This window comes from Vulpes vulpes, chromosome X, assembly GCF_048418805.1.
Source record: "Vulpes vulpes isolate BD-2025 chromosome X, VulVul3, whole genome shotgun sequence".
Taxonomy (NCBI): domain Eukaryota; kingdom Metazoa; phylum Chordata; class Mammalia; order Carnivora; family Canidae; genus Vulpes; species Vulpes vulpes.
The window spans coordinates 45,411,430-45,431,814 of record NC_132796.1 but is presented as its reverse complement, the minus strand read 5'-3'; the positions used below and the strand labels follow the sequence as shown (position 1 = coordinate 45,431,814).

At 45.1% G+C, this 20,385-nt stretch overlaps 2 protein-coding genes and 1 non-coding gene across 8 annotated transcripts in view; 2 read left to right on the top strand and 1 right to left on the bottom strand.

Moving 5' to 3' along the window:
• The first annotated feature begins 441 nt into the window (after positions 1-441).
• TRO (trophinin) lies at positions 442-13,926 on the top strand. The gene is given in 17 exon segments (XM_025989083.2): positions 442-455; positions 3,851-3,941; positions 3,943-4,110; positions 4,644-4,866; positions 4,869-5,137; positions 5,194-5,591; positions 5,593-5,626; positions 6,290-6,394; positions 6,510-6,543; positions 6,546-6,569; positions 6,826-6,905; positions 7,710-7,801; positions 8,505-8,584; positions 8,678-8,720; positions 9,132-9,194; positions 9,746-9,857; positions 10,639-13,926. Coding segments are annotated over 17 exon segments (3,675 nt in total). The 3' UTR covers positions 12,484-13,926.
• Positions 9,388-9,516, top strand: LOC112912380 (small nucleolar RNA SNORA11). Its single transcript, XR_003233494.1, has one exon. It is a non-coding gene; the product is annotated as a small nucleolar RNA SNORA11 (small nucleolar RNA).
• Positions 13,927-14,304: 378 nt separating the features above from the next.
• Positions 14,305-20,385, bottom strand: part of PFKFB1 (6-phosphofructo-2-kinase/fructose-2,6-biphosphatase 1) — an 81,181-nt gene continuing 75,100 nt past the window's right edge. For all 6 annotated transcript variants that reach the window (XM_072744901.1, XM_072744902.1, XM_072744905.1 and 3 more), the window contains 4 exons: positions 18,975-19,104; positions 16,276-16,338; positions 14,957-15,021; positions 14,305-14,601 (listed from right to left, as the gene is read on the bottom strand). In XM_072744901.1, coding sequence (XP_072601002.1) covers positions 14,542-14,601; positions 14,957-15,021; positions 16,276-16,338; positions 18,975-19,104 — 318 coding nt within the window. In that variant the 3' untranslated portion in view covers positions 14,305-14,541. The remainder of the gene's footprint in view (positions 14,602-14,956; positions 15,022-16,275; positions 16,339-18,974; positions 19,105-20,385) is intronic.

Here is a 20,385-nt window from a genome sequence, read left to right as displayed (position 1 = left end):
GGTGGAAAAAGGCAGGACCACTTCTGGCTGGGGAGGGAAAGCCAACAAGCTCAAAACTAAGGAGAGGTTTGGAGAGAGCAGATGCCTTCTGGATTCCAGAGGACAGGTGAGCTACGGTGCCCAGCTTCAGTGAAGACCCTGTGGGATCCTCTGGGCAATGGCTTCAATGTGCTTGACTCCACACACCCTAAGTTGAAGAAAACCTGCTGCATGTTCAGGAGCTAACTGCATTAATGTGATCGGGTTTAGAGGTGCTTGGACCTGTTCGTACGGGAGATAGAGGGGGCAGAATCCCCTTTGGGCCTTATAATGGAGAGATCTGGTCTCTGTTCCGGCCACAGAAAGGAGGGATGCAGACCCGGTTTGGACTGTGGGAAGATAAAGCAATAGTTCAGGCAGTAAAAGAAAGGAGCAGGACCCAATTTGGGAGGGAGATAAGCTATGGCAGGAATCCGGTAGACTGGTAAAAGGGGACTGGGTCCGCACTGGGTCACAGAAAGTAGGGATCAGGACCCAGAAATGAGCAGCAGAATCCCTTTGAATAGTGAAAGTGACCAGGCTTAGCCAGAAGGAAAGAGGAGCTAGGTGCTAGTTTGAAAAGGGAAGGGAAAGAACCTGGTACTATTTGGGACCAACCTATTACACAAAAGCGTAATACCACTGGGTTTGTGGGTAGGGTATTGTCGCAGAAAGGGCGGGAGCAGTCACTTGCAAACATGAAGTGGGGGAGCGGTTTGGGGAATGGACAGTGCAGGAATGCACAGGAGAGAGGAGGGAACAGGCATCTTAGGGAAAGGGAGGGGCTGAGAAGTACTGCAGAAGGGGGCAGGGTTATTCAACATAGTACTAGAAGTCCTAGCCTCAGCAACCAGACAACAAAAAGAAATAAAAGGCATTCAAATTGGCAAAGAAGAAGTCAAACTATCCCTCTTCACCGATGACATGATACTCTATATAGAAAACCCAAAAGACTCCACCCCAAGATTGCTAGAACTCATACAGCAAATTGGCAGTGTGGCAAGATGCAAAATCAATGCCCAACGTCAGTGGCATTTCTCTACACTAACAATGAGACTGAAGAAAGAGAAATTAAGGAGTCAATCCCATTTACAATTGCACCCAAAAGCATAAGATACCAAGGAATAAACCTAACCAAAGACGTAAAGGATCTATACCCTAAAAAGTACAGAACACTTCTGAAAGAAATTGAGGAGGACACAAAGAGATGGAAAAATATTCCATGCTCATGGATTGGCAGAATTAATATTGTGAAAATGTCAATGTTACCCAGGGCAATTTACACATTTAATGCAATCCCTATCAGTATAGGGATTTGAATGATTTGAAAGTTATCTAGGTAAGTTTTGGGGACTTTCTTCAGAGAGTTGGAACAAATTAGTTTAAGATTTGTGTGGAATCAGAAAAGACCCCGAATAGCCAGGGGAATTTTAAAAAAGAAAACCATAGCTGGGGGCATCACAATGCCAGATTTCTTGTTGTACTACAAAGCTGTGGTCATCAAGACAGTGTGGTACTGGCACAAACAACAGACACATAGATCAATGGAACAGAATAGAGAATCCAGAAGTGGACCCTCAACTTTATGGTCAACTAATATTTGACAAAGGAGGAAAGACTATCCACTGGAAGAAAGACAGTCTCTTCAATAAATGGTGCTGGGAAAATTGGACATCCACATGCAGAAGAACAAAACTAGACCACTCTCTTTCACCATACACAAAGATAAACTCAAAATGGATGAAAGATCTAAATGTGAGACAAGATTCCATCAAAATCCTAGAGGAGAACACAAGCAAAACCCTTTTTGAACTTGGCCACAGCAACTTCTTGCAAGATACCTCCATGAAGTCAAGGGAACCAAAAGCAAAAATGAACTATTGGGACTTCCATCAAGATAAGAAGCTTTTGCACAGCAAAAGAAACAGTCAGCAAAACTACAAGACAACCTACAGAGTGGGAGAAGATATTTGCAAATGACCTATCAGATAAAGGGTTAGTTTCCAAGATCTATAAAGAACTTATTCAACTCAACAGCAAAGAAACAAACAATCCAATCATAAAATGGGCAAAAGACATGAAGGGAAATCTCACAGAGGAAGACATAGACATGGCCAACAAGCACATGAGAAAATGGTCAGCATCTCTTGCCATCAGGGAAATACAAATCAAAACCACAATGAGATACCGCCTCACACCAGTGAGAATGGGGAAAATGAACAAGGCAGGAAACCAGAAATGTTAGAGAGTATGTGGAGAAAGGGGAACCCTCTTGCACTGTTGGTGGTATTGTGAACTGGTGCAGCCACTGTGGAAAACTGTGTGGAGGTTCCTCAAAGAGTAAAAAATTGATCTGCCCTGTGACCCAGCAATTGCACTGCTGGGGATTTACCTCAAAGATACAGATGCAATGAAACACCGGGACACCTGCTCCCCGATGTTTCTAGCAGCAATGTCCACAATAGCCAAACTGTGGAAGGAGCCTCAGTGTTCACCTAAAGATAAACGGATAAGGAAGATGTGGTTTATGTATACGATGGAATATTACTCAGCCATTAGAAATGACAAATACCCACCATTTGCTTCGACGTGGATGGAACTGGAGGGTATTATGCTGAGTGAAATAAGTCAATTGGAGAAAGACAAACATTATATGGTCTCATTCATTTGGGGAATATAAAAAATAGTGAAAGGGAATAAAGGGGAAAGGAGAAAAATGAGTGGGAAATATCAGAAAGGGAGACAGAACATGAGAGACTCCTAACTCTTGGAAACGATCTAGGGGTGGTGGAAGGGGAGGTGGGCAGGGGGTGGAGGTGACTGGGCGACAGGCACTGAGCGGGGCACTTGATGGGATGAGCACTGGGTGTTATGCTGTATGTTGGCAAATTGAACACCAGTAAAACATAAATTTATATTAAAAAATTAAAAGGGGAAAAAAAGAAGGGGGCAGGGGGGCCTATCAGGAAGGGGTGGTGCGTGTCTGTGTGGAAGAGTAGAGATGGGTGATTTTAGGGAAGGGGCAGTGCAAAGCAGTACTGCAGTGGGAGCCAGCTGGTGTTGGGGGAAGGGCTGGATCGAAATACGTTGCAGCTAGGAAGAGTGGGTCAAGGGCTTGTCCGAGCTGTTCTGCTGCTCTGAGAGCAGAGGCGTCTGTGGGATTGAGATTATCAGCCTTTCCGGACCTCCAAAGCTCATTTACTCCAGCTGGCACGCATGTGCACTATTAAGCTGCAGTAGGGTCGTGTCTAAAATGAAGGGGTGGGGTTGTAGAACTGCCTTGTCGTATCTCAGAGGCAAATGAGCTAGGGTTTGGATAGGTGGTCTGGGTTTCTAGGTATGAGAACCCAATAGTTGAAGCGTTTGGGGGCCAAAGCTGGATAAGCTCCCTCTTCCCTCAGGATAAGCGAGAGGTCTGGTGAATCTTGCTCTCCTCATTCTCCCCTAACTCAGGCCCCTTCCCCTCAGGCTTAGTTGTTACTCGGCCTTTCAGAAAAATGGATAGGAGAAATGACCACAATTATAGGATTCTCCCATTCCAAGTGAGGCATCTCTGTATTCTCACCAGGCCATCTGCCCAGTCCTGAGTTCATTTATTGGTCTTGAGCCCCTTACTACTCTGTAGTTGAAGAATTTCCTAGCCTATCCTGTATCAGTCTTTCCCTGAAAGATGAAGGAGGAGAGAAAAACCTGTCTGACTTTATCTTCTGCTCCCTCCCTTTTCCTTTATCCCCCCCTTCAATCACTGCTCAGAGGAAGAGGAGGCCTTTGTGGAAAGGGTGCACTGTAGGGAGGCCAGATGGTTCAGCAGATCATAATTCTAAGTGTGTAGGTCCCCCTCCTTTTCCCCTGGGAGCCTGGGGCTTCACTTCCCTCCAGATATACAGATTGAGACCACAGAAGAGGACAGTGTTTTGCTGATGCAATACCCTCTTGGCGGCAACCAAGGACTCTCTGGCCATGGACCTACCAGTTGCTGACCCGCCTAAGAAAAGCAAGATCAAGAATGCTCCCATTAAGGCTGTTACAAAGACCATACATGCTGCCCATACAATCTCATCTGCCAATGTGATTGCCACTAACAAGCCTAAAGTAACTTTGCAGTCTTTATTTATTATTATTTTTTTAGTTTCTTTTTTTATAAATTTATTTTTTATTGGTGTTCGATTTGCCAACATATAGAATAACACCCAGTGCTCATCCCGTCAGGTGCCCACCTCAGTGCCCGTCACCCAGTCACCCCCACCTCCCACCCACCTCCCTTTCCACCACCCCTAGTTCGTTTCCCAGAGTTAGGAGTCTCTCATGTTCTGTCTCCCTTTCTGATATTTCCCACTTATTTTCTCTCCTTTCCCCTTTATTCCCTTTCATTATTATTTATTTTCCCCCAAATGAATGAGGCCATATAATGTTTGTCCTCCGATTGACTTATTTCACTCAGCATAATACCCTCCAGTTCCATTCACGTCGAAGCAAATGGTGGGTATCTGTCGTTTCTAATGGCTGAGTAATATTCCATTGTATACATAAACCAATGAAACGCCGGGACACCTGCACCCCGATGTTTATAGCAGCAATGTCCACAATAGCCAAACTGTGGAAGGAGCCTCGGTGTCCATCGAAAGATGAATGGATAAACTTTGCAGTCTTTAAATCTGCCTATCATCCCCCAGATCAACCAGGCTTCAGCTACCACTGAAGCAGCCAATACTCAGGCTTCTGTAGTCACTGCTCAGCCTAAGAAAGCCAGTAAGACAAAGAGAATTACTGCTAAGACAACCCAAAGCTCTCAATCTCCAACTGGTAAGCAGAGTGTCACTACACAGATCAAGGCACTCTTACAGGCTCTATACCAGACATCCTGCAGGCTATCCAGGTTTCAGTTACCAGTGGGTCAGCCAACTCCCAGGTCTTGACAGCCTCCACTAAGCCTACAGAAGTTTCCAAAGCTAAGAAGGCTGCTGATAAGGCCATAACTAGTACTATTGATATCTCATTGGCTCCAACCACCACCCACTCAGCTACCACCCAAGGCCAACTTACTAATGAGGCAGCCACTACCCATGCCACAGCAGCCAACATCAGATCTAATAAAACCTCCAAAGTGAAGAAGGCAACTGTTAAATACTGACACTGAACTCCTAAAGGCCCCGAATACTGACACTGAACTCCTAGAGGCCCCAAAATACTGACACTGAACTCCTAGAGGCCCCAAATACCAAGACAGCTACCAGGCAGACTGAGGCCTCCGCAGCAGCTATCTGGCCCCCAAAATTCAGGGGCAAGAAGGCTGCCAATAGAAGCCCAAATTCTGCCTATGAGGTCTCTCAGGCTCCATCTGCTGCTCAAATGGTTACAAACCAAGCCCTAGCAGCCACCTTTCAGGTCAAGAGAGGGTCCAGGGCTCATATGTCTGCCACTAAAGCACAGACAGCCGAAAGTCAGACTAAAATTGTTGACCAACGGGCCCAGGCCAAGATGGCCACTTTTAAGACCAACATAAGTGCTCTTGAGACTCAGGTTGCTGCTCCTGTCCAGGCCCTGGCAGATGACTACCTGGCCCAGTTGAGTCTCTACAACCGGGACCCAGGGCAAGAGGAACCAAAAGGTGAGATCTCTGACATCACCATTCTTAACTCTTCACTTCTTTTCCATTCCTATGCTCCTGGTTTGTTCATTTGTTCTATAAAAGTTTATTGAGACTTTTTGCTCTGAGCCAGTCCCTCTGTTTGGATAGGCTATGAGAGATGCTGAGAAGAACGTGATATAGTTCCTGCTCCCTGACAATCCACGGATTGGTGGGGAAATAATACATCCATACACTTAGCTACAACCTGGATATAATTCAACTTGTATTTACATAGTAGTTACCATGTGCTATGTTTTCTTTTGGGTAGTCATACAGGTTGTGTCTTTATTTTTTGAAAGTAACTCCTACTATCTAGGGATCATAGATCCCAGTTTTATAGATGAAAAAACTGAGTCCCAGAGAGATGAAGTGATTTGTCCAAGGTATATATCTAGCAAAATCAGTGGTGGCCAAAATAAGAGGAGGAACCCCGGGTCCTGCCCTTGGGTTGCTTTTGTCCTGAAAGGGAAATGAAACTCCTGGCTAGAAGATAGTGAAGACAAATCTAGGACTCAGGGTGGCCAATTGGATGGTCAGAACCCACTATAGGAAGGGTTTGGGAGATTTTCAGGAGACGGTAGGGTAGGGAGACAGAGCCTTTCATCTGGTGACTCTAGACCTTCCTTCTTTTTGATGATGTAGTCAAAGCATCTGAATGGAGATGAGAGAGGTGGCAGTAATTACAGGTTGATCCCATGGGGCTGGAGGCCTCTGCCAGCCTGAAACGTGGCCATTTTGCAAGAAAGGGTAAGAATCCAATTCTGCCCAGTCTCTTTTCTTCTTTACCTTCCCTCTTTTCTGTCATTCTTCCAAGTTTTCTAAAAACATATTGAGTTATCCCCATGTATTCATCTTCTCCCAGGCAAATAAGTTGGTGAAATACCTGTTGATTAAGGACCAAAGATCCCCATCAAGTGCTCAAGTAGAGTCATACCAACTCTTCTCCCTGAAATCTCCTCTCCACTCCACTCCCTCCTCTGCTCTGGGGTAACCATTTACTTTTATAGCCTTTTTGTTCTCTCATATATCCTCCCTTACTCTTCACATTCTGATATGGCTGGCATCTCCCATTAACACAGTTCAGGACTCAGACTGCACTGACCCCACAAGCTGGCAAAAGGGCTGCAGATCTGTGGCCCCCGCACAGCCTGTCTGCTCCCACCTCTCCCTTCCTACAGACATGCTGAAGGATGTCATCCAAGAATATGATGAATATTTCCCAGAGATCATTGAACGAGCAAGCTACGCTCTGGAGAAGGTGAAGGGGCAGCCCTGTGGGATGGGCACAATGGGGAAGCCCTGACTCAACAAAGACATACATGACCCTTCTGGGATAGGCCAAAGAGACTTTCTTTTTTTTAATAAATTTATTTTTTATTGGTGTTCAATTTGTCAACATACAGAATAACACCCAGTGCTCATCCCGTCAAGTGCCCACCTCAGTGCCCGCCATCCAGTCACCCTCACCCCCCCCCACCTCCCTTTCCACCACCCCTAGTTCGTTTCCCAGAGTTAGGAGTCTTTCATGTTCTGTCTCCCTTTCTGATATTTCCCACTTATTTTTTCTCCTTTCCCCTTTATTCCCTTTCACTATTTTTTATATTCCCCAAATGAATGAGACCATATAATTTTCAAAGAGACTTTCTATCCCCATTACTATGCAGTTGGGCAAACAGTGGCATAAGTAGGAACATAGACTAGCCCAGGGTCACACTGGAAGCCAGTGGTAAAACACAGGTAGGACTCAAACCTCCCAAGTTAGTTCTGTCTGATGCTGGATGTGTCCTGTAATGCATTTTAGATGGTCACCTCTCCATTTCACTCTCCATTCTCTATCTCCCTAGATTCCCACTAATTACAAAGGTGATGCTGATAATAGTACATTTCTTACCTGTTTTCTGTAGTGGTGACCACTTAGCTAAGTGCTTTACCTGCATTATCTCACTGATTTCTCACATACACTCAAAACTCTAGCTACACAGGGAACTGTGGGATGCTCAGGAAGCTCACTGATGCCTAGGTTGAATTTTGTGATCTCACAGGCTATATTTTTACTTGGCAGATGTTTTGAGTCAATCTGAAAGAAATTGATAAGCAAAGTAGCTTGCATATTCTCATCAGCATTCAGGAATTCTCTGCAGGCATACTGGGAATGTAAGCTGGGAAAAGGTTGGGGTGGGAGGGAGGCTCTGCTTCTGTCTATGGCACTACCCCATCCCTGTCATCTCTCCCCATATCTCCTTGGAGAGGCAGAAAGTCAGGGCCTAAAAAGCCCCTGTTTAAGCTTCATCACATAGTTGGAACCCTGCAGATGGTAGTGGTACTTGATTATGATTGACTAAATAGTATAGAAGCCTGGAGAAGTGCATTCCTACTGTCTTGTTTTCTGTTTATACAGAAGCTTCCAGGAAAAGCAGACCTGTTGTTGCCTGTCTCTTCCTACTGGCTTTGGTAGAGTGGTTCTTCCTGTTATGGGTGAATCATGATGCTTGAAGGATCGGAGCATCACTGGGGCTACATCTAGAATTCTCTTGGAGCAGGGGGGTCAGTTTGGGAGAGAAAGAAAGGACTCACATTAGCTGGGTGCCTAGGTTGTTCCAGGTTGATAGGCATTCTTCTATCCTTTTGGCAACCTGAGACAGAGGAGCATTGGATTTTGCCATTCTACTTAACAGGAGACTGAGACTCAAGAGTCTAAGTGCCTTGCTCAGTGTCACATAGACCTTGAAGTATAGACTGGGAAGAATTCTGTCATGTGTGAGGAATCTGGGAGAGGGTAGCCTAGTGAGCTGGCTGATATGTTTTTTGCAGATGGCTGCTGGACATAAATCTTCTCTCTACCCTGTTATTTCCCTAGGGCTAAGGATTCGCCAAAGCTAGGTCTCCTCATGGTGCTTCTTAGCATCATCTTTATGAATGGAAATCGGTCCAGTAAGGGCGAGTGACTGGGCATGTAGCTGAATGGGTGGCCACAGTTGGAATTCCACATGTTCATTTTCTGTTCCTGTCTCCTCTTGCCTCCCTTTGCAGCTGTCATCTGGGAGGTGCTGCGCAAGCTGGGGCTGCGCCCTGGGTATGATTGGGCTCTCTCAGTGCTTGCTGTCCGTGTTGTTGTTTGGCAAGAGAGGATGGTCCCAGGATTGCATCAGCTTGGTGGTCTGGTGGTGTGGGAACGGGATTCTGGACTGGGTAGAGGGTCCAGGGTTCTGACCTGGGTGGACGGGTAAATGGTCCTGAACTCTCTGCACTTTCCCACCCCTATGTCATTCCAAACTGAGATAGAAGATAGAACTTTAGGGGTATTCCTGACAAAGAACCATCTGGCTTCAACTTACTGTTTCTAGTGACTGTGTGTTCACTACTTTTCTGGCTTCACTGGGACTGCTGTATGTGCTAGAGAGGTCTCTTCCATGTTGAGAAATGCCTCTTCCCTCATATGGGAAGTTTTCTTCTCTGTTTATGGGTTATTTTTTCCCATGGTCAGGGTGAGGCACTCTCTCTTTGGGGAAATAAGGAAGCTCATCCCAGACGAATTTGTGAAGCAGGAGTAAGTGGCATTTGGAGGCTTTGTCTGGCCCTGAAGTGTTCTGAGTGTGTGCTCTGGTTCTAATCAACTCTTTTATTACACTAGCTTTAGATGCAGTATGGGCATCCTATGACCTAGAACTGAGTCCTGTCCACAATTCCCATGAGTGGACAGTTCCAGGATTGGGCTAAACTAAAGACAAGGCCCTTGCTTTGGGGTGTGCTCAGAGCAGGGTACCTGAAGAATGGCTCCTCTGTTTACAACACACCCAACAGGAACTTGGGCTTACTCCTCACAGGTTTCAAGGTACTTTGGCCTTCCTGTGACATCATGCCCTATACGTGCCTTCTATGAAGCATCAAGTGACAATCTTGCACAAGTCCAAAAGGAAATGACTCAATATTGGAGACCAATGCCACAAACTGTGTTTGGGAGTGAGTGTAGGGAAGGAGGGTATTAGAAATCCTTCTGTAGGAGTTGAGTTTAGTATTTGAAGGGGCTTGCCACCTGGTGCCATTGGTTGCACAATAGATTTGTTTGGTTAGAAGCAAGTTTCATTTCCATTCTCTAAGGTACCTGGAGTACAAGAGGGTCCCTAACAGCAGATCACCTGAATATGAATTCTGGGGCTTGCACTCTTACCATGAGACTAGCAAGATGAAAGTCCTCAAGTTTTCATGCAAGGTAATAGGAGAGCTTCCCTGACTTGTAATATTAAGGATACTGGCTGTCCCTTGCTGGGGAAGACTATGTGCAAGGGTGGTCAGGTACAGGGCAGCCTGCAATTAGTATATAAACATATGGAACTTCACTGATGTCTGAGAATGCTGCTGAACATAAAGTTTACATTGTTTCATTCTTTTTTCATACTTTGTGTTAGTCTTCTTGCATTGTCATAACAAAATACTACAGACTGGGTGACTTAAACAACAGAAATTTATTTTCTCACAGTTCTGGAGGCTGAAAGCCCCAGATTAAGGTCCAGCAGGATCGGTTTCTGAAGAAACCTCTCCCTCTGGCTTGCAGATGAATGTTTTCCTGCTGTGTTCTCACACAGTAGAGAAAGGGCCTTTTATAAAAACACTAATCTTATTTGACCAGGGCCCCACCATTATGACCTCATTTAACTCTACTTCCATTAAGGCCCAATCTCCAAATATAGTCACATTGGGAGCTGGTGCATTAACTTATGAACTTGTGGGGGGACACAAACATTCAATCCATAACATACTCTTTTATCATTTCCCATCTTCTCAGTGAGGTTAAGTAACTTGTCCAAAGTCACACAACACCTTAGTTATCAGAGCTGAAACTGGATCTCAGGACTGACCCATGATAGAGCCTCAGAAAACTAAGAATTAAAAAAAATACTGCTGCTATTGGTTTTATACAAAGCCCATAGTATGTAATTAATACATAGTTACAAATATTATTGTCCTTATATTGATTATCATTCCCATTTCAGGTGCAGAAGAAAGACATCAAAGACTGGGCTGTTTAGTACCAGGCAGTAGAGATGGAAGTGCAAGCTGCAGCTGCGGCTGTGGCTGAGGCTGAGGCAAGGGCTGAGGCAAGAGCCCAGATGAGGATTGGAGAAGAAGCTGTGGCTGGGCCCTGGAATTGGGATGACATAGCTATCGACTGCCTAACAAAGGAAGAGTTAGGTGATAATGCTCAGTCCTGGAACAGATTTTCATTTGAAATTGAGACCAGAGCCCAAGAAAATGCTGAAGCCAGCACCAACATCGACTTCAACAGAGGAGCTAGCATCAGGGTTACCTTCAGTGATAATGCTAGCATTAGCTTCAGTGCTACGCCCAGACCCAGTGGTGGCTTTGGTGGCAGAGCTGGCATTAGCTTTGGTGGTACACCCAGGACCAGTTCCAGCTTCAGCAGTACAGCCAGCATTTGCTTTAGTGGTACACCCAGCACTAGCACTAGTTTGGGTGGTGCAGCCAGTACCAGCTCTAGTTTCAACAGTGAAGCCTGCATTAGCTTTAGTGGCATACCTTGTACCAGTGCCACCTTTGGTGGTGGGGTCAGCTCTAGTTTCAGTGTCTCACTTAGCACCAGTCCCAGTTTCAGTGGTGGAGCCAGCTCTGGCTTTGAAGGCACACTCAGCACCACCACTGGCTTCAATGGTGCACTTACTACCAGCAGATTTGGCAGCATGCCCAGAACCAGTTCAGTCTTTAGTGGTGCACTTAGCATCAGGACTGGATTTGGTGGCATACTGAGCACTAGTGTCTGCTTTGGTTTCTCTCCCAGCTCTGGTGCCAGCTTTGGTGGCACACTTAATACCAGTTTCTGCTTTAGTGGCTCTCCTAGCACTGGTTTTGATGGAGTACTCAGCACCAGTGTCTCCTTTGGTGGCTCTTCCAGCACCAGCACTGACTTTGGTGGTACACTAAGCACCAGCATCTGCTTTGGTGGCTCTTCCAGCACTTGTGCCAGCTTTGGTGGTGCATTCAGCACCAGTGCTGGTTTTAGCAGTGCTGTCAGCACTAGTGCTAGCTTTAGCAGTGCACCCAGCACCGTCTCTGGGTTTGGCAGTATGTTCAGCACCAATGCTGACTTCAGTGGGGCGCTTAGCACCACTACTGACTCTGGCATTGCTCCCAGTACCAGCATTGGCTTTGGTGGAATTCCCAGCACCAGCCTCTGCTTTGGCAGTATGTCTAACACCAACCTATGCTTTGGTGGCCCTCCTAGCACTATCACCTGCTTTAGTGGTGCTACCAGTGCTAGTTTTGGTGATGGATCCAGTACCGCTGCTGGTTTCATCTTTGGCAATGGGTTAAGCATCAATGCTGGATTTCATGGTGGGCTGAGCACCAGTGCTGGCTTTCGTAGTGGACTAGGCACCAGTGCTATCTTCAGTAGTGAACTGAACACCGGTGCTGGCTTTGGTGGTGGACTGATCTCAAATGATAGCTTTGGTGATGGACTGGGCACCAATGCTGGTTTTAGCAGCACACTTGGAACAAGTGCTGGCTTTAGTGGTGGCCTCAGCATCAGTGATGGTTTTGGTGCTGGCCCTAATAACAGCTTCAACAGAGGACCAAGTACCGTCATTGGCTTTGGCAGTGGTTCCAACACCAGCACTGGCTTTATTGGCGAACCCTGCACCAGCACCAGCTTCAATTGTGGACCCAGTTCTATCACTGGCTTAAGCAGTGGACCAAGCACAGGTGTTGGCTTCAGCAGTGGACCAAGCAGTAGTGCTGGCTTTGGCGGTGGACTGAGAAATGGTGCCGCCTTTAGTGGTGGAGCCACCAGACTTGGTGCCTGTAGCTTCTCCTATGGCTAGTGAGGTTTCAGGTAATTACAACATTTGCTCAGCCATGGCCCATGGGGATGGGTATAAGAACTGGGAAATGTTATAAGAAACCCCAAAGGGGGAGGTTTGGGTAGGGAGATGAGGACAATGAAGGAAGTATGAGGAAACAGTATATTTGGTGCTAAAATGTGTTCCTGTTTGGTGTTGCTTTTAGCTTTATTTCCCAGGTTTGCAGATACAGCTAATGAATTCCAGCAGTTCTTCCCAAGGAGCCAAGGTACATCCTTGGGATCTTTGTCCACACAGCAGTATAAACAGACATTATCAATCAGCTGAGGATGACACACTATGAAAAATCTGTTTGCAGATCCTGCTTTATTGTTTGCTTATTGTGTGTTATCATATTTTGGTATCAGAGTTACATTAAATTTGCAAAATGAATTGGAGTTTTTTATGTTTTTTAATGTGCTTGTTGTGAGTAATATTTCAGGTTCCTAGAAGAACTAGAGATCAGTGTAGCTCTTCAGAGAAGGGGGGCTACAGCTTTAGGCTAAAACAAAAATATTATTTCAATGGGATAGAGACCTGGAGAAAGTATAGCAGACAAGGGGATTATAGCTTGAATGAAGATATAGAGGGAAAGCCTGGAATAGAAGGCAGAGGGAGAGGGTTTTGGACAGTAAATATAGATCCATTTTGAGACATTTGTATAAGAATAGAGAGATAGGCTGTATAAGAATAGAGGTAGACACAGGAACAAGGGAGGGTTTTCTTGAGATAGGAAAGAGGGATCTGAACATGTTGCAGAGTGTAGGGGCAAAAGCCAATAAGGGGGTTGATATTCTATAATAGTCAAGAATGGACTGAAGTAGCCCATGCCTGAGAAGGTGGGATGGGATAGAGTGCCAGGGAATAGAGAGTGACCCTGACTTTGAATAGGATTTAAGGGTGGCTATGGAAGCAGATAAATGTAGGTTTGTTTCAAACAGTAGATCTTCCCAAAAAAGGTGATATGAAAAAGGTGATACAAGGTTTGGGGCTTGCTGGTGGCTATGATGGAAGAACAAAGGAATCAAGGCAGTGAGTACATGAGTCTGTCTCTTTATCCCTGGGTTGCTGATACCTAGGTGCATGGAGAGTGGCTAAAGAAATGGAACATAGGATTCAAGCTGTCTAGGGATGGAGGAACAATGAGGAGGAAAAGATGATAGATTGGAAGACAATTGAGGAATAAAAGGATCATACTCTTGATGCAGTACAAGAACAAATCTTGTTCATTCAGGAAATACTATACACATGCCTACTATGTGGGAGGCATGTTTCTAGGGATCCTGAAGATGACACAGAGAGTTGTAAGGACTGGGGGCCAGTGGTCAGATAGTGAGATCCTTGTATTTAAGAAGTCATACTGGGTGTGGGGTGTCTAGATGATCTATAGAGTAGATGGCTAACGGGGAAATGATCATTGTTTTGAGGGGTCAGGGGACTTGGAGGGCAGATTATTATTTGGATCATTTGTATGGACAGTGAAATCATTCAGGATGGCAGCAGGAGTTGGAGAAGAGAGGAACACTGTGGTCTAGGTACAAATTCTTCTGAGTGTAGGAATGAAGGTGTCAGGTCCTCAGCTATGCTGCCCACCAAGAAATGAGGCCATAGGTCCTCACAGAGACATATCTCCTCCCTCACTTTTAGAGTTGCTACCCCAGAACCCTTCCCTTCAGTAAACCCTCATCCATTCCACACCCCACAACACCAGAGGCACTTCACAAGGTTGGGATCTTAAGAAGATCTTGTAGGGGAAACCTCACAATGCCTTCCTCTCCTCTTTTGTAAGCAGCAAGAGAAGTCTTTATTATTAATAAGGATTTATTAACTTAGAAAAAGTTTCATTCAGAGCTAGACACCTCCTTGGTTGTAGCTAGAAATCAAGATGTGTTTCGAAGCTGCTGAGGGCTTCTTCACTGGAAGCAAGGCTCTTTCAGTGAGGCCAAGTCCAGGGTCTTAAGGTAAAGGAAGTACAAGGATAGCAGCTCTTAAAGGTGTGAGACAATGAGAGCAAAGGCAGTTTCACTTCTTGGAAAGGGCTCAATAGTGGGCAGGGACAGTGTCCAGGGCTTCTTCAGGTTCTCGGGTGATGTCCACATTCTGAGAGGAGAGAGCCCAGGATTAATAGGAAGGAGCCAGCACTGTAGAGCCCCAGCCCCTTCCCTGCCTCTTGTTCTCACTGCCAGGCTCTCCTCCTTCAGCCAGGCCTTGATCCTTACACTTTTCTCAGGCAAGCCTCTGGGGAATCTCAACTTGAGGACTTTTGGGTAGGCATTGCTGTAGCCCTGCCTCTCAATGGCACCTCAGGCCGGGGCCACAGTTCCTGCATTTTTTGGTGCTGGTTATTCTACCTGTTGGTACGAGACACGCAAGCTCTGTGGGATTGGGCCAGCCTTTCTGTGCAGGTGGGTGCTTTCACCATGTGCCAACTTAGGCCACAGAGCCCCTCACCTACCTCAGGTTTCTCCCGGTGTGTGTTTACGGCTTCCACGTTCAGGTAGATGGACTCCACTTTGCAGCCTCAGAAAAGAACAGCCAGTCCATCCATAAGCCCCCAAGGTAAGCACAAATATTCCCCAAGGTGTCATTCACTCCCTCACCTATCACTACCTATACCCCCAGCTCCACACCATGTAGATTGTGACTGCTCTGCAGGAAAGGGAATGTAGATCTGCTGAGTGATGTATGGGGAAGACACCAGATCTAAGAGAAGCCAGTGAGGTATCTTCTCAGCTGCCCCTAATAGTCTCAGAGTTCTCTGAGCCTCAGTTGCTCAAATGGGAATAGGAAGGAGATGAGAATAGATGATCTCTAAGGACTCCCCCCAAGTCTTGTGCTCTGTGAGACAGCAATCTAATGTATATAATAGTGGTAGAGCCCTATAGATCTTCTAAGCTGTGATAAGTGCTGAAGTGGTGGAAAAGCCTTGGAGATACTGCCTTGGGACAATGAGTCCCAGGTAAAATTTATTTAGAGGACAGGGATGCCTGGGTGGCTCAGTGGTTGAGCCTTTGCCTTCGTCTCAGGGCATGATCCTGGGTCTGGGGATGGAGTCCAGCATTGGGCTTCCTGCAAGGAGCCTGCTTCTTCCTCTGACTGTGTCTCTGCCTCTCTCTCTGTCTCTCATGAATAAATAAATAAAATCTTAAAAAAAACTTATTTAGAGGACAAATGGTTATGGCATCAACAGAGGTCTGGAAGTTCACAAGGGAGTTCTGGGAGCCTGAAGATAAAGGAGAGTGGTATCACTGGGGCCCGGGGCTGGCAGAGGAAGCCCAATGCCTATGGAAGTCCCCCTTAGCTCCAGCCCTGTAGACCACAACCTACTCTGGGCTTCAGCACACTGTCTTTCCTATTCATACCTTAGAAGATATTTGAGTCTGTCTCTTCCCTGCTTATGAATATTTCATAGCAAACTAATGTCCCAAGAAAGAGTCTAAACTGACCAGACCAATCTTTGAGCTCTTTCTTTGATCTGGTCCTGACCTACACTAATTCCTCTGGTCCCCTTCATGTACCTTCTCTTTTACAGCTTAGTGTTCCATGCTTGGTGCTTTGATAGAGCCAAAGAAAGTTTAGGGCAGCTCCTGGATTTAGAGGCCATCCTAGTTCTTCCCTGTTTTCATCCTATTATTGCCAATTCTTATTTCACCAGGACTTACAATTATCCACCCCAGAAACCACCCCCATTACTCTCTTGGCCAAACGGTATACACTGGAAGCATGCTCATGCCTTCTATGTGTCTTTCCACAGATGAGGGTGGAGGCACTCACCATAAGCCACAGGTGTGAGTTTAAGCACTGTGTGCAAAGGACACTTGAGATATGGCAGTTCATCTGGAAAGGAGGATAAAGTAGCCATCAGAGAAAGGGTACTGGGGAGGGTACCATTCCTCAGGCCTCCTCTGCCATACCCCTTTCCTTATGGTCAGCTTCATTAGGGTTACACTCCCCCACTCTGTGAGCAGTGCGGGTAGTAAGGAAGAATGCAGAAGGGTGTCCTTTAGAGCAGAGAGGAAGGAGGACCTTGGGGAACATGGAAAGACTGTGAGTTCCCCAGGAGGGACAGGATGGTCATCTGGGATGTGGCCTATCTCTTCACTCACAGGGCAAACATGAAACCAAGGCAGACCTTCCTCCTGCCCTCAGCCTCAGGCCTTCCACAGGCTCTTTTAGTATGAAGGCCCACAACTTTGTCCTGGCAAGTATTTTCTGAGACCTTGCTATGTACCAGGGCCCTTGAATAGGTGTACATGTACCTTGGCAGCTCCCACAATTTTCTCTCCAGCCCAGGCCTGCATTCTCTGACTCCTCTCACACTTGTCAATAGGCATTTCTCTATTCACTTGTTTCCAGTTGTTGACTGTTTATTATTCATAAAGTTGTTTTGAATATTCACATACCATTTATTAAATGTGCCTAGGTTTTCATTTATTAGACATCTCTGAGAGGAAGAAATGATCAGGCCCATTCCATGGATGAAGAACTAAGGCTCTGAGAGGACACTTGTCCCATGTCACAGTCAGGAAGCAGCAGCACTGGGACTTGAACCTAAGACCCTCTGAGGCTAAATGCATGCTCTGCCCCCTGCAGCCAGCTGCCACTGCCTTGGAGGGGCTCATAGGGTTGTGGGAGTGACACTCCCAGCTCTCACTACTCTCCAACAACAGCCCTCTCACCCACCCAGAGTGCCCTTACCACTTCCCATCTTCCTTCAATGAGCCAGAACCAAACCTCACATGGCTTCCCTGCCCTCAAGGTTCATCCTGGGCTTTTAAGGCTGCCACTACACTCCTGGATTCCTGAGACATTAGGTTGGCGATATCCTGGGCATCCATCTTGCTCCTCCTCCTCATCTTTGTCATCATAATTGTCAGGCCCTGGGGGCCCAGTGCTTTGGGTACAAGATCTCATTCTATCTTTGCCAATACTCTACAGGGGTTACTGATCCACATGGCGCACATAACAAAATGGACTCAGAGAAGGCAAGTGACTTGCCTGAGGTCTCTGACTTAGCTCTGCCACCACCTGGACAAGTTACCTTGGCCCAGCCTTTTCTTTCTCTGGCCCTCAGAGTTCCTACCTCTCCCAGCACAAAATTGGGTTAGATGTACTCTGCGGGTGCCCCAGCTCTGAGGTCCTATGGGTCTGGTTTCCCTGTCACATCATCTCTCTGGGATCCAAGTGTTTCCTCACTGACTAATACGGGTAAAAGCATGTACCCAGCACTGCCTGGGCAAGCTCTCAGGGCAACTGGGAGCAGCTGGTGTGACCTGTTCATGAATAATCAGGAAGTGTTTAAAGTGGTGTGAGAATAACAGGTACATGTGCTCTTCCTTCAATCTATGCATATCTGTGAGGGAGGTCCTCTGGAAAGTACCTGAGATTGACACCCCTCCCTTACTCTCTGAGCCCTGTAAACTTGGGCAAGTTCCTTCATCTCTCAGAGCTTCCATTTCCTCATCTGCACAGTCGGGGTTACAGTGCTTGCCTCACAGTCTCAAAGATAGTACTGAACAATAGAGATGGGAAGTTATCAGAAATTTAGTAGCACAAGAACCCTCACCCCAAACCCATCACCTTTTCCAGTGAGGAGATTGAGGACCAGGCAGAAGAAATGACTTGTCCAATGTCAAGTTCTCAAGTTCCCTGGGTTTCAATTTGGATGACTCCATATCCAAATACTCTTTATTTGGAAACTAGCATAGTACAGAAGATTCAAGTCTGCAGGACATTGCACAATATAACTTTCAAATATAAATTTGCAAGGTCCATACATACCCTCACAGTATCCTGGAGATGCCAATACTTCAGCATCCACATCAGAAATGAACTATCATGCCAAAGAGTGACATAACAGTCCTTTGCCAGGTTCCCTGCCCTAGGTTGCAGTTCAGTAAATGTTGTCAGCCTATAGATACTTTGTAAACTACAATATCTAGATATCTTTTAAGAAAGAAATCATCGTTTAAAAAATAAAATTAAAATATCACTATCTTGGGAGAAATCATCCCCACAGCAAAGACAGAAGTCTATAATCAGGGTCAGGAGGCAACAAAAGGTCCCATTACCATCTGATGACAGCATGTTTCAGAAAAGTACCCTCAGCCTTTTCAGGTTGATACATACTGTTAAGGCTGGCTTTGAAAACATTAACTCAGAATAATACTAATATTAGTAACAGCTAACACCTATATAGCCCATACTGTGTGTCATGAACTGTCCTAAACTCTTTACATATGTTATTTAAACATCATTATTGTTCTCCCCATTTTACAGATGAGGAAATTGAGGTCAGAGAGGCTTAAGTAATTTGCCAAAGCTAGTATGTGACAGAGCAAGAATTTGAACTCAAGAATTTTTGTTCTAGATGCTGTGCTCTTAGATACTAAGATATAAACTACAGACAGCTGGTGTCAGGATCCCAAATCTTATCCAGCTTCCTGTGCCAGGAACAGAGAGGAGTGTGGTACCTGAGCTCTTATCCAGGAAGTAGGCAAGGAGGCATCGCATGACAGCCTGGTGGCAGATCACCAGTACATTTTCCTGCCGTTCTAGCTCCATTATAACTGGCTCCAGACGCTGAACCAGATCTTCATAGGACTAAGAATGACAGAAATTTTGGGTAAAAAAAGGTAGATGAGGAGATTTGCTCAGAGAACAACTCAGGACTAGGAATCAGGAAAAGTTGGTTCCGGCACAGCTGTTTTTGACCCAGTAGTATGATGTTAAGTCATGCAATTCATTTTTAGTGTCTTAGTTTCTCATCTACTAAATGGGAGCATTCAATACAGTGGACTAAATAACAACAATAATAAAACTTCTCAATATAAAATTCCTAGAAAAGCTAGATAAAATAAATGTTTGGCCTGCCGTACTCTCAAAAAAATAAAGGCAACATGAATGTAGGGTTCCAAAATGGAGAAAAACTTGGAATAAAAATAAAGATAGAGAGGGGTAAGTGGATGTTGCCTTGGGGGCATTTATCAATCACAGTAAATGAGAGGCTTGAGATTTTAAAACCTTATAGAGACAGAAGGCAATACCTTAGATGTTTGCAAGGTGGAGAATTGGGACTGAACTTTTCACACAAATCTGAGACCTTCAAAGGGCTACATCCTTAGTAGAAGTGTAAACTAGAAATATATATCCACAGGCAAAAGGAAACAATGACATTTATCTGCCTCTCAGTGGAAAAATAGGAAAATCTTCCTATAATAATACATTAACCACAAGCCTACCATCAGGTGGGTTTGTGGTTCAGATTTACAATATTCATGTGTTTTAGAAAATGCTAAGATGGGGGTTTAATAAAAAGCAATTTTAAGTCATTAGTTACCAGAAGTGTCTGGAAGAAGCAAAGGGAAATTATCTCTGGATCCTCTCAACTTAGTCTGTGCAGAATTCTTATATACAAAATTTGCCAAACTGTAGCTCACATAACATGCAAGGGAAATAAGCTATCACAAGTGAAAATAAACAGAAACAATGAGAGGAGAACCTTAAAAACTTAAGATAAAGGATCCACAATACAAAATAAATATGTTTGAAATTTATAAAGAAATAAAAGATGGAATAAAAATCTGAGGAAGAAGTAAAATGCTATTAAATATATGATGTAGATTTGAAATAAACATAATAGAATTTGTATAAATGAAAAATGCATTTATTAAAATTGAAAACTAAATGGATTGAGTAAACAAAAGTTTAGATACAACTTAGGAAATAGTGATTTGGAAGATAGAGCTGAAGAAATTACTCAGAAGGCAGCAAAGACATAAAAAATAAGAAGTTAGGAAACATGAAAAAAGGATAAAGACAGAATGTCTGAGGGTTTCTAGAATTGAGGAAGAATCCCAATTCTCAAATTTAGGAAGTCTAACT